Source organism: Strongyloides ratti (assembly GCF_001040885.1).
Source record: "Strongyloides ratti genome assembly S_ratti_ED321, chromosome : 2".
NCBI classification, from domain to species: Eukaryota; Metazoa; Nematoda; class Chromadorea; order Rhabditida; family Strongyloididae; genus Strongyloides; species Strongyloides ratti.
Genome location: NC_037308.1, coordinates 7,466,496 through 7,479,696, shown reverse-complemented (window position 1 = coordinate 7,479,696; position 13,201 = coordinate 7,466,496). Strand labels below are relative to the sequence as shown.

The following is a 13,201-nucleotide window of genomic DNA, read 5'->3' as shown; positions in this document are numbered from 1 at the left end:
GATAAAATCTTTTCTGATACTAAATTAATAATTCTTAACATTCTTGCTTTTCATTTTCGTTTTTGTTAGTATTATCATCCTTCTCAATATTTAATTGTTTCAATAATTCATTTGTCCTTAATGCCATCAAACTTGAAATATGTTTCATTTCACGAAGTTCCAAACATTGTCTACTCCTCAATTCTAAAAGTTCTTTTTTATGTTTCTCTAATGTATATATTACTAATTTGTCATTTTTATAAGAATCAATTTCTTTTTGTATAATATTTATATCAGCATCAATTACAGTGTAATGTTCGGGTGGATGACATAAATAATTTGTTGTCCTGCAAAGGCAGGATGGTAAATCTCTAGAAAGATTTATTGAATTTTGATATGCTAAAGCATCTTCAACTTCTTGAGGCAATGGATTATTTAATGATTGCTGTGTTGAAGAATAACTTTTATTATTACAATTTTTACAAAACCTGCATGTATCATCTCTATTATCATCACAATACTGTTGTTGTAAAGGTAAACCTTTACAATTTATAACATTCTTTAAGGCTTGTGCAAGTCCATCTAATGTTTGGAGACCAGTTGAAGTATTATTACTATTTAATGTAGTATATTTTTGATTATATGATGCAGTTACTGTACAATTATTTGGTGGAACACCATTATCATTTTTCCATTCTTGTTGTTGATTAGTAATTTCATTATGTTGAATATTAGTAGTATTATTAAAATTTTGAATAACATCTTCACCACTTTTTTTTTCTGTCTGACATAATGCTTGTAATTTATCATTTAAATCAGCCAAATCTGGTGCAATATTACCAGATATAGAAGGTGTTTGAAGATGTGAAGATGTTCCACTAGGTTGATAAGACATATTAGTTGTTTGTTGTATGATGTTGTTAGAATTTGTTAATGTTTGTTGAATATTTTTATCACCATCAATAGTACCTTGATAAGTACCAGGTTTAGTAAAAGTTTTTGGTGTTATAGCTTGATGATGAGTAGAAGTAACGGCATGAACTGTATGAGGAACATTTTGATTTTGTACATTTTTAATTGATCCTTGTCCTTGAGGATTAGTATGATGGTGGTTATTATGATGATAACAATTATTATTGTGAGAAGAAATTTCACTAATTTGATTAAAAGAAGATCTACCTTCAATAGCTGCTAAAAGTAATTGTTGTTGTAGAGTTATTTGTTGTTGTGCAATATTTAAAAGATAACTTAATTCTTTAATAGTAAATCCAGTATATAAATTATTATCGTCTTCCTTATGAATTGGTAAAATACTAGGTAATTGAGATGATAAAATTTGCCCTTGACTATTACCAATAATAGATTGTGTCATCGGTGTATTTTGTCCGGTTTGAATATTGCTTTGATTTTGTTGCATATTGTGATGTTGTTCTTCAGAACATCTTTGACTAGATTGTTGTTGACTATTATCAATAATGATTTGACTTTTATGAACATCATCATCTCCTTCTAATTTAACACCACAAACTCCACTTAATTTTCGAAGTTCAAGTTCAAGATCATGAATTGAAGAGTTATGGTCTTTTGGCATAAGACATTCTTGAAATGTACTATTATTAGGTGTTGGTCTTTGTTGTGAAACAGAACCATGAATTGTATTAGCATGTTTTGAAATATTATTTTCATCTTCATGTTGAGAAATATGATACTCATCAGATAAAATAGAATCAATATCTTTACTTACATAAATTTCAGATTCTGGTTCTTGAATAACTATAGGCGTTTCATGTATAGTAGTATTAGCACTTTTAGAAGGATTATGAAGATCAACATTAACATTTTTATTAGATATTGTAGGTGTGGAATTTTGAATATTTTGTATAGTCATAGGTTCAGGTGCACCTAAAGTTGGTTGAACTTTAAAACGGCTACCTGCAGCAGATGTTTCAGGTGTTGGAACATCAACATGTGCTTCTGTTTTTGTATCACGTTTTTGGGGTAGTTGTTGAATCACAGGTTCGGCATAACTTTGATTTTTTATCTCAATTTCTGTTGTTGTCACATTTTCACTAAATGAATTTCCTTTACTTACTCCTTCGTTTTGATTTACTTTAAGTGTTTCAGATTTATTATTTTGATCTGTTGAGTCTAATAACAAACATCCAGATTCTTTTTTTTCATCATCTATCATTTCAGAACGTGTTGATGTGGAAGATTGATCAATTGTAGCGGAGGGAACATTCGTCGTTGTAATACCAAATCTTCCTTTTTTAACAGTTTTTGTAACAACAGGTACTTCCGTTTTTGATTCATTTGGATATTCTGAAATATGACTATCTGTACTTTCAATTGGTCTGTTTATTTGTTTTGAAGAATCATTTTGTGAATTCAGATCATTTATATCTCCAAAATTAGTTACAACTTCATTTGTTTCTTCCTTTTCTTCTTGTTTCTTTTTTTCTTCCTTATTTTTTAATTCACTTTTTCTGAATTCTTTATCTCTTCTAAAAGCATCAACTTTGTCTTTTAATTTTTTAATTAAAACTTTTCTATCACTTTCAGGAATATGATGTTGGTCAATCATTTGATCAACAACATCTTCAACTTTATCAGCTAAGTAATCAAATGTAAATTGTAAACCTTCATGTTCATTAAATTTATATTCTTTACGTTTTTTAGGATCAATAATTCGCATTTGCATTTGAAAACTAGTAGAATCTTTACATAATTCTTCATCCCTATTTTTTATTTCAACACGAATACCATATTGATCATCAGCAGCAAAGAAATCATGTGCCATTAATTGTGCTATTGTCATTCTTTCTTCTTTATTTAAGCGTATACATTTATCAATAATATCTTTAACTTCAGCATATTCCTCTGGGATTTTATAAAAACATTCAGGTTTAACACCACTAGTAACTTTTTTATATATTTGTGCTGGAAAATCACACTCAGCATATGGGTATTCTCCTGTCACCATTTCTAATAAACACATACCAAATGCATATACATCAACAGCTTCATCATACATCTCATCATACATTTCTGGAGCCATAAATTCAGGTGTACCTATGACACTTTTTGCATGCGATTTATTTTTTAATGTAGCCAACCCTAAATCACCAATTTTAACACTTCCTGTTGTTCCAGTAATAAATATATTATCACATTTTAAATCTCTATGTATCACCGGTGGATTTCTGGTATGCAAAAAATTGAGTCCTCTCAATATTTGCCTACACCAACTTTTTAATATCTTAATACTTATTGTTTTAAATCGTTTAATATACAATTTCAGGGTTCCTGAAGTCATAAGTTCTGTCACCAAAACAATATATTTATTTTTTCCGGCACTATGACTTTCCCAATAATCATAAAACTTTACAATATTTGAATGTTGCAAACCTTTTAACATTACAGCCTCCTCTCTGAATCTTTGTCTTTCTTGTTTGTTTAACTTATTTTCTTGTAACTCACACCAAGCAACCGCAACACCCGTTTCTGTGTCTAAACCACGATACACTGTTTTGAACGATCCACGTCCTAATTCTTCATCAAATTTTAAAAAACGACCACCTGGAGATTTATCAATTGGTTTTTCTTGTTCACTATCATTATCATCATCAGAGTAAAGATAATCATCTACAATTTCTTCTGTTTCTATTTGCCCAGAAATTATACCTTTCTTCTTATATTCAGTCTCCTTAGAAACAACTGTTGGTAATTTTGAATCATTATCACCAGTTACAGAAATTGTAGGTGTTTGTGATAAAATTAGTACATTCTCTTCACCTTTTTCATTTTTTTTATAACCAGTTTGACTTTCACTTGAAGTTCTACTTGACTTATGACAATTAATTCCACTAAGTTCATTGGAAGAATTTTCTAACATTTCTGTTGGTACAAATTTATCAGTTTCTTTTCCACTTGTTATACTTGAAGAATCTTTTGATATACTACTAGTTATTGAAAGTGGACTAAAATCAGTGGTATTTTTTATATCAACTGTTTTTCCAGGTGCATCCTTTTCGACTTCTGAAACAGAATATTTTCTACTTTTAAAATTTTTTTCTAATATTAATTCCATTCCTTTAATTGGAGTTAAATTTTTATCTCCTAATCCAGCATTTGAGCCTCTTAACAAACGTTGTTTTGCCTGATTCTAAAATTAATTTTTACAAATGTTTAACAATATATTACCTTTGGCCTTGATAATCTCCATTCTCTTTGGACTGCCTCTAGTCTATTTTTTTCTTCATTACTTATAGTTTGACAACTAAAAAAAAATATTTTCATTTAATTAATTATATAATAAATAAAAAAATTATATATACCTAGATAAATCATCTCCACATTTTTCATTAATTTTTTTCATTGTAGTTCGTCTTTTTGTAGAACCTGTGTCATTTGGACTTTCATTATTATCATGTATATTACTTTTTGAAATTGTTTTTTGTTCCATATCTGAAATCATTTTTTTAACCGGACTAAAAGTTGTAAATTGTGCCTTATGTTCGACTTTTTTAGAAGTACCATTTTCTACATTACCAGTGTTTTTCGTTTCTTTTTTATCTTCTTCATTTGAAGAACCCGTATTTTTATCTTGATTTATCCCTATTTCTAAGGTATTTAAGTTTTCCTTTTTATTTTGAGTATTTTCTACATTTTTTTCATTTGATTTATCTCTTGATGGTTTATTAATTTGAAAGAACCGTGCTTTTTCTTCAGAAATAACTGATATATACTCTTTATTTTTATTTGAAGACTGTATATTCCTATTATTTGTTTTATCCATACTGGTAATATTTCTTTTAACACAGTTATTATCACTTGTTTCACCCATACTTTCAAAGTCTTTTTTTTCTTTGCGTACCTCTTCATTATTAATATTTTTATCAACCGATATAAGATTTATCTTATGCATATCACTACCTGTTTTCTTTTTACTATCATTTGTATTAGATGAATCTCTATTATTATGTACATTATTTAATGTTTTGCTACCAGAGGCTTCTGCATCTTGTGACCTTAACACTTCTTGTATCATTTTTTTACCAGCTTCATCTTCCGATATTTTTTCTTCATCTTTCATATCAGCCATTGCTTTACAACAACAAACTAAATTTTCTAAACGCTCAATTTTGTTTTCTTTTCAAAAACTTCTTTAAAGAAGCTCAGCCTTTGCTCCTACTCTCTGTAAGAAAAATAAATCAAAATATATATAAAATAATTGAAAATAAATACTAAATTATTAACAAATATTTTTTTTTTTTTTGATAAAATATATAATTTCACCAACAAATGATTTGCGACCATTTATATATATATATATTATTGAATAAAAACATATTTTTAAATTATAATATATGTCTCACATGTCATAATAAAGCAGAAAATTCTTGAAAAAAAAAATGTGTAAATTAATTATTTAAAATGTACCAATGTTATACATTGAAAAACGGGTCAATAAATATAGGGAATAGTTATGTAGTTAGCTGTTTGGCTGTATAATGGTTAAAATAAAAAAATACGCCTTATTCAAGGTCATTATTAAAAAGATAGAAAAGATTAATAAAAAGTGCAAGAAGAATAAATTGGCTAGTAATGTCAAAAAATTGGCGTTGTTGGAGAAATGTTCCAAGTTTATGCTTTCAAAATATGTTGTTAGACATATTGAGTTTTACTTTTTTAATTCTATGTCAAAATTATGCTAATCATATTAATTTAGTTATTATAATAAAATGGAAAAATTTAACAAAAAAAAAACCATTTATTCATAGTAAATTCCTAAAATAACTTTTATGTTTTTAAATAATTGTCGATGACGATGGAAAATCATATTTATGTTGTTATTTTTAACATCTTAATCATTATAAGTACATTACTGAATTGTTATTATTTACATTATGGTTTAGAATTCAATAAGATTGACTAAAATATTCCCTAATTTTATTTATAATAATTTTTTAGAAAAAAAAAATCAATTGGAATAAGCTAATATTTTAGTGTTAATTGCTAAAAAGTAATTTATTTCAATGTATTTTTAAACAATTTTTGAATTATTATATTTCCTAGTAATATATATATGATATTATATTTGTTAACTAAATAAAAGGATTAAATATTTCTAATAAATAATGTTTTTTTTTTCAATAAACTTTCAAGATATTTTATATGCAAATTTTATATTTTTAACATAATTTATAGATACATATACATAGAGATTATGTTAATGCTATTATCGGTTGTAGAATTTTTTTCCATTAATTATAAATCAGATGGTATCTATAAGCCCCTCAATTATTACTATTTTATCGTATAAAAAAATATTAAAATTTTTTTTTTATTAGAAATAATCCTTTGAAGTTGGATGTTAAAAGATTTAAATTAGAACAAATTATTTTAATATTTTGGCTATAGAAGATAAATTCATTTTTGTTACTATACAATATATTTTCTTTACTAAGCTTTTAATAAAATAGATATACTGATTGTTTTAGTGATGATAATAGTTGTAGAGAGTATCCCAAAGAACACTCTTAAACTTGTAAAATTTATAAAATGTTTTGAAATGACAGGGTATATTGTAAAAGTTAATGTTCCTTATATTAATTAAAATCTTATCGTAAATATATGCACTATTTCTAGTTAGTATTTTAGTATATTTTAAAAATAGTAAAATAAATTTTGCAACATTTAAAAAAAAAATAAGTACAATGTTTTAAAAAGTAACAAAAAAAAAAGACAGTAAAAGTACAACACAAATAATTTAAAAAAAGTAATTGTTAATAACTTTATTGAGTTATTTTAAATCTATTTATGGTTAATTTCTCCAAATATTTTTATCAGTCATTAAATTTTCTTAGGTGAAAAATCAACTTTTATATAAAAACATAAATTATGATATGACTAAATATCTTTAAAACTTGTTATTTTGTGAGATACTTAGTTATAATCAAATATCATTCCCTTGACAATTGGGGAAAGTTATTCACTACAAATTTTGTCACTTTTCTTCTTGATTTTTGGCTCTCAATTGTGTTATTGCTATTCCATGTTTTTCTTCTTACTTTTTGAAGTGACATTATGTTGTCACATAAATTGTAATTTTTCTTAATTAAACAACATGAGATAAATTGATCTACAAAGTTCTTTAGTTTTTTTTATTTTATTTTATTTATTGGCTAACATGATTAATAATATTACAGAAACAAGTTAATAGGTTTAGAATTAGTTTACTTTTAGTGATCTAGTAAAAATATCTGGAGAAGTGGTAAACTAAGTTGATAACAACATGACTCATATAAATAAAAAAAAAAACGGATTTTTAAATATAGCATATTCGATTTAATAAAATAAATTATTAATCAATATAAATCTCTGGGTCATTAATATGATATTAAAAAAAAATAAAAAACACATCTCTTTTTTAGATGATTCGTTTAAATATATTATTGTTAAGACCAATTGGTATTAAAAATAGTTTAAATTATTTCAGTCAGTCAAAATATATGATTTACAAAATTTTTAGTTTCATTATTGTTTTATATTAATTTTTACTTACAATTTACATAATCAAGTATAACAATGTTGTTAAAAGTAAATAGTACATATTATAAATTTCGTTGATTTTTTTTGAGTCAAAGTACTAATATTCAAAAGAAAAGAATTTTTTTTTAAAAGAAATCTGCAATTGACATACGAAAATTCATTATTCCACAAAAAAGAAAATCGGTTTTATCTTGTACAGATAGAAAAGAAAAGAAAAATAAGTTAGTTACTTTTTTATAATAATGTACATGACAAAAATTTTTAATTTTTTTATACAATTTTTAAAATTTTGTTTAACTTATATGTCTGAAGAAATTTTTAATGAATTTTTTTTTATGCAGCACATAAAGTTACCAAAAAGTTGCATATTAGAATAAACATACATGTGCATGAAACTTATTTTCCCAATTGTTTTCGTTTCTATAATAAAATATTTTAAAGATTGATTAAACTATTTTTATAGTTAAATTTTAATTGACTACTTTGGATAAAAAAAAATATGGGTCAACATAAAAAGAAGAATGATTTTGTGGAGGATGAATATGTAGTTGAGGCTATTCTCGATACTAAAGTTGTGGGTAGAAAAAAATTTTACAAAATTAAATGGGAAGGATACTCATCTGATGAATGTACATGGGAACCTTCTAAAAATCTTGTAAGTTATATATTTATTAAATATTATCATATCAATTTTTAGAATCAATCTTTAATTAAAAAATATGAAAAAAGTATTGCTAAAAAAAAATCTTCTTCTAAATCTAATTTAAATGTAAGCTGCGATGAAGAAGAAGATGATGAACCAAAAATGAAAGAGATTTTAGAATGTCGTAAAGAAAATGGTGTATTAAAGTATCGAGTTTTATTAGATGATAAAAATTTAAAATGGTTTCCCGCTAATAAAATTAATGACAAACGTTTGTTGGAGGCTTTTGATCAAATAAAAAATAATGAAGAACCTAGTAAGAAAAGGAAGAAAAACTTTTCAGGAACTGAAACTGATGAAGAAATTCATTATAGAAGAAGAAGTAATCATGGTGGTTTTGTTTTAAGTTCCTCTGAAACAAAAACAATTGATTCAGAAAAAAGTGATGATGTCAGAAAAAGTTCTAGAAATTCAAAAATATTAAAAAAACCTGAATGTAGTATCATTAGGCAACGTCACGACACAGAAACTTCAATTTTTGACAATGGTAAGTGGTCATTTTTCAAATATTTATTTTAAATTATATGTAGAGTGTAGTTCTAGATCAAGTACACCATTAACTTCTAAATCTATTTCCAAACAGAATTTTACACCAACAACACATGATGTTTCTAAGATTGATAGAAGTAAGTCCTCTAGTAAATTTTTAACTGGCAAGAAAAAAGATAAAAAAAATTTAACGGTTAAAGCAAATGAAAAAGAGGAGGATTTTTACAATATTGAAAAAATTGTAGATCATCGTTTTGTTAATGGTGTTAAGGAATATAGAGTTCGTTGGGAAAATTATTCTCCTGAAGACGATACCTGGCAAACTATAGACACTTTTAATGTAAGTTTATAATTTCTGTTATAAATATAATTTTTAAGGATCCTAATTTTGTTGTTGAATATGAAAAATTGACAACTGAACAGTTTAATAGCCTAAGAGTTTATGATGATTTTGCCAAAAAGTCAAAAGAATCAAACTGTAGTTTCCTTAAAAGGCTCATGATGAATACAAGAAAAGGAATAACTTACAGTGAATCAGAAATTGTTGGAATTCTTGATAAACATTATGACGATGACGGTGAAGCATTCTATCTTGTTCGATTAACAAATGATGAAATAATTTATATGCATCCAAATGATGTACCATTTAGTTTTAGAGAAGATTGTTTGAATGCTGAAAGAAAATATGCTTATAGAAAATGAAAATATATGCAGATTTTAATAAATTATATGGTAATAATGTGTTTTTTTTATTATTAATTTTTTCTTCATATGTTTTTATTTTTTTGAATATATTATTATTTTTTTGAACTGTATAGATACAGTAATAAAACTTTTGTTTAGTAGTTTTTTTTTTTAATTTTTTTTATTTTTACCTATAAATTAAACATTTTTACAAATGTTTAAAGTTTTATTTTATGAGTATGTCTTACTATATTGTGTATTTTCAAAAAAAAATATTTTTCTACTTGTTTATATATTAAGATGGTATAATAAATTAAAATAAAATATACCATATTTGTATGAAAAAAATAATAATTATCTACAAAATTTAAAATTTATTTATAATTTTTATTAATAAAACAAACTACCACTTTTTTTAAAATAATTATACAAATAAAAAAGTTGAATGTTCAATTTTTGTTCACTCAAAAACATAAATTGGATTTGACCATATTAGTGAACGCACTATTTGAAATAATTAAAAAAAACTTTTTAAAGTTAATTTTTTTTAATCATTTTTATGTACATTTAATATACATAGAAAATTTGAAGTCTGTTTCTACACTACTACCAAGGATATCCGGGTAGTTTTAATTCAAGAAAAACTTTAAATTAATTACTTTAGCTATTTATACATATCATGCCACTTTTAAAATAATTTTTTTAAGCTTATTATTTTAAAAAATTGTATTTTCTATTAAAAAAAATAAAATTTTAGAAGTTAAAACGGCTCTATCTAAACTAAAAACTACCAAATATATTATATAAATAACTTTACCTTTGAAAAATCATTGTTTGACTTGTACAAGCAAAATCTTCAAACTGTTGTGAAGAAAATAGTAAATATGAATTTTTATCAATTTAATAACAAAGTAAACTTACTAGTAAAACATTAAGAAATAAGAATTGAATTGTAATTAATAATATTTTTAACATGAATAAATATCTTTTTTTTTTTAAATTAAATGATTTAAAACTTCATTAACTTTTATTTTATGATTGACATTCAATGTAAGCAATTTAAGAATATAAATTCGTGCTTATCTATTTACCAATGACCACAATTTATATTCCATATTAAATTTATATTTGGATACCAATGCAAAAATTTTTTATTTTTTTTTGATTATTGAATTTAGCATTACAAATTGACATCATATGAAAAAATCATTCTCAAACATTATCTATAGTTTTCAAAATCATACTTAAACATAATTACTACTAGTAAGACTTAACTCTTTGTTCAACAAATTGTTGATAAATTTTTTTTGTAGGCATATAATATACTAAACCAAAATCAGCTAGTTTAACTATTAGGCTAAATTTAATAATATATTTTTAAGTTTTCTATTACAATGAATAATTTTATGAAAATAGTGATAACCTAAATTAGCTTTAACGTAAAATTTTGCAGAAGATACAGATAGTTCAAATAAGTAATCAAGTTTATTTACTAAATCAAAGAGTGCCCTTTTAAATGCCAATTCAAAAATTAATAAATATTATAATTTTGTAATATTAAAATTTTTGTTAAAATAAAAAAATCTCATCATAAAGAAAAAGTAATAATTTAAACTTTTTTTTACTATATTTCTTTATTAACTATTGCACTTTTTCTAACTTTCACTTTAATAAATAAATTAATCAAATGCATAAAATAATTATTTAATTAATTAAAAAACCATAAATTATCTTTTTTATGTATTATTATTAAAAAAAGTGCAACATGTTTTTTGATATTAACTAAAAATTTAAATATTGTTTTTTTTTTTGATTTTAGTGAAAAATGGGTTTTCTATCTCATTGTATATTAAATAAATGATCTTGAAACGTCAATGTTTGTTACTAAGTTGGAAAGATAATTATCATTAAAAAAAGTTTTATGAATATGGCTGGTAAATATTTTAACTTAATTCAAAACTTTCTTCAACAACCTATTCATAAAAGTAATTTTATGAAATGTATAACAAAGGTATAACATATTTTTTTTGTTGTTGTAATTATTTAAAAATAATAAATTATAGTCCCGTTTAATTTGTGCAGATGAAGGAAAAGTAAAGATTGAAATGGAGGTAACTGATGAGTTAACAAATCCAGGTGGAACTTTACATGGAGGATGTTCTGCAACTCTTATTGATTGTATTACAACATTTGCTTGTATAGCTACACCACAACAAAAACCCGGAGTATCTGTTGATATGACAATAAGTTATTTATCTTCTGCTAAACCTGGTGATACAATTATTCTTGAAGGAAATGTCTTAAGACTAGGAAAAAGAATAGCTTTTACAGAAGGTAGTATTTATCTTAAAGAAAACAATAGTTTAATTGTCAAAGGTTTACATACAAAGGCATTTCGCAATTAGTACTAAAAAAATGAAATTGAAAAGAATATTAGTTATAAAAAGATACATGAAACATAACACCAAGTGATCAATTGCGAGACAAAACTTGTTCTATTTTTTATTTTGTTGATACATTAATTATATCTATATTTGAAAAATATTTCATACTAATAAACAACAATTTTACATTATAAGTATATTATAGTATTAAATATTTTTCTTATATTATTTTTAACTATTTCTTAATTTAATTTATCATTTAACAAATTTTATCAAAACATGAGCAGATCATTAAAACTTTCACAAGCATTGTCTGCAAAAGAAGCCTCTGATAATGAATTAAGAAATTCAGATAAATCATTGTGGTATTCTATTAATAATAAAAGTATGGATCCTAATGTTTATAATCTTTACTTTCCACTTACATATGATGATGAAACTAATTCATTTTTAAATAATTCATTAGAATTAAGTAATAATTTATTTTGGCAGGTATTAATTATTTCTTATAAATAAAAAGTTTAAATTAGTTTTCTTTTTAAGATGTTTTATTCCATATCAATGGGAATGTTATCTCTATTTACTACCAAAACAAATATTAATGGAATATTAAATAGAGGACATATGCATATTTTTTCAACATCACAATTACAGAAATTTATGGATTTACCATCTGATTGGAATTCAATAGATAAAAGTGTTCTTGATCTTGGTGCAGGAGATGGTGTTGTAACAGAAAAATTGTCAACATTTTATAAAAATGTTTATACAACAGAATTGTCTCCAGTTATGCAATGGAGATTAAAAAAAAAAGGATTTAAAGTAATTGATGCTCAGACGTGGTTTGAACATGAAATAATTAAAGAAAAAAAAGTTGATTTGATATCAGTTTTAAATTTACTTGATAGACATTATAATCCAAAGTTATTATTATCACAATTACATGAAGTTTCCCTTCATACTGGTGCACCAATTTTAATGGCTGTTGTATTACCAATAAAACAGTTTGTAGAATTTCATCCATTATCTCAAAAGTATACTGCAGATACAAGTATATCTGTTAAAGGACGGACATTCGAAGAACAGGCTCAAAGTTTGATTAATGATATATTTATTCCTAACTCTTTTGAAGTAATAAAATTTTCAAAAGTACCTTATTTATGTGAAGGTGACCATGTTAAAGCTTATTATCGTCTTACAGATGCATTGTTCCTATTGAAAGCTTTACCAAAAAATAAAGAAATTGTGGAAAATTTAAAAGATAATGACAGCATTGAAATTAAAAGACAAGAACTCTAATTATTTCTTTTATGTTTTTATGTTTAAAGCATGATAAGGTAAATAATAAATTATTAAAGCTTGTTGTAATATAATCATTTTTCTTAAAAATTTATATTCTTGTTAACTA

The 13,201-nt window shown here is 24.3% G+C and overlaps 4 protein-coding genes across 4 annotated transcripts; 3 read left to right on the top strand and 1 right to left on the bottom strand.

Moving 5' to 3' along the window:
• Nucleotides 1-34: 34 nt before the first annotated feature.
• SRAE_2000239300 (Protein kinase domain and Serine/threonine-/dual specificity protein kinase, catalytic domain and Protein kinase-like domain and Serine/threonine-protein kinase OSR1/WNK, CCT domain-containing protein) lies at nt 35-5,083 on the bottom strand (the record flags this gene model as incomplete). Its single annotated transcript, XM_024653457.1, has 3 exons — nt 35-4,144; nt 4,183-4,258; nt 4,317-5,083. 3 exons carry the CDS (start codon nt 5,081-5,083, stop codon nt 35-37), a joined length of 4,953 nt encoding a protein of 1,650 aa, XP_024506932.1.
• A 2,949-nt stretch (nt 5,084-8,032) lies between these two features.
• Nucleotides 8,033-9,427, top strand: SRAE_2000239200 (Chromo domain/shadow and Chromo domain-like and Chromo domain-containing protein; the record flags this gene model as incomplete). The annotated part of the gene is made up of 5 exons (XM_024653456.1): nt 8,033-8,188; nt 8,231-8,723; nt 8,767-8,862; nt 8,902-9,065; nt 9,104-9,427. The coding sequence occupies 5 exons, from the start codon at nt 8,033-8,035 to the stop codon at nt 9,425-9,427; spliced, it is 1,233 nt and encodes a 410-aa protein (XP_024506931.1).
• A 1,903-nt stretch (nt 9,428-11,330) lies between these two features.
• On the top strand, nt 11,331-11,814 carry SRAE_2000239100 (Acyl-coenzyme A thioesterase 13; the record flags this gene model as incomplete). Its single annotated transcript, XM_024653455.1, has 2 exons — nt 11,331-11,420; nt 11,473-11,814. The coding sequence occupies 2 exons, from the start codon at nt 11,331-11,333 to the stop codon at nt 11,812-11,814; spliced, it is 432 nt and encodes a 143-aa protein (XP_024506930.1).
• Nucleotides 11,815-12,072: 258 nt separating this feature from the next.
• On the top strand, nt 12,073-13,092 carry SRAE_2000239000 (Methyltransferase-like protein 9; the record flags this gene model as incomplete). The annotated part of the gene is made up of 2 exons (XM_024653454.1): nt 12,073-12,285; nt 12,337-13,092. 2 exons carry the CDS (start codon nt 12,073-12,075, stop codon nt 13,090-13,092), a joined length of 969 nt encoding a protein of 322 aa, XP_024506929.1.
• Between the last annotated feature and the right edge of the window lie 109 nt (nt 13,093-13,201).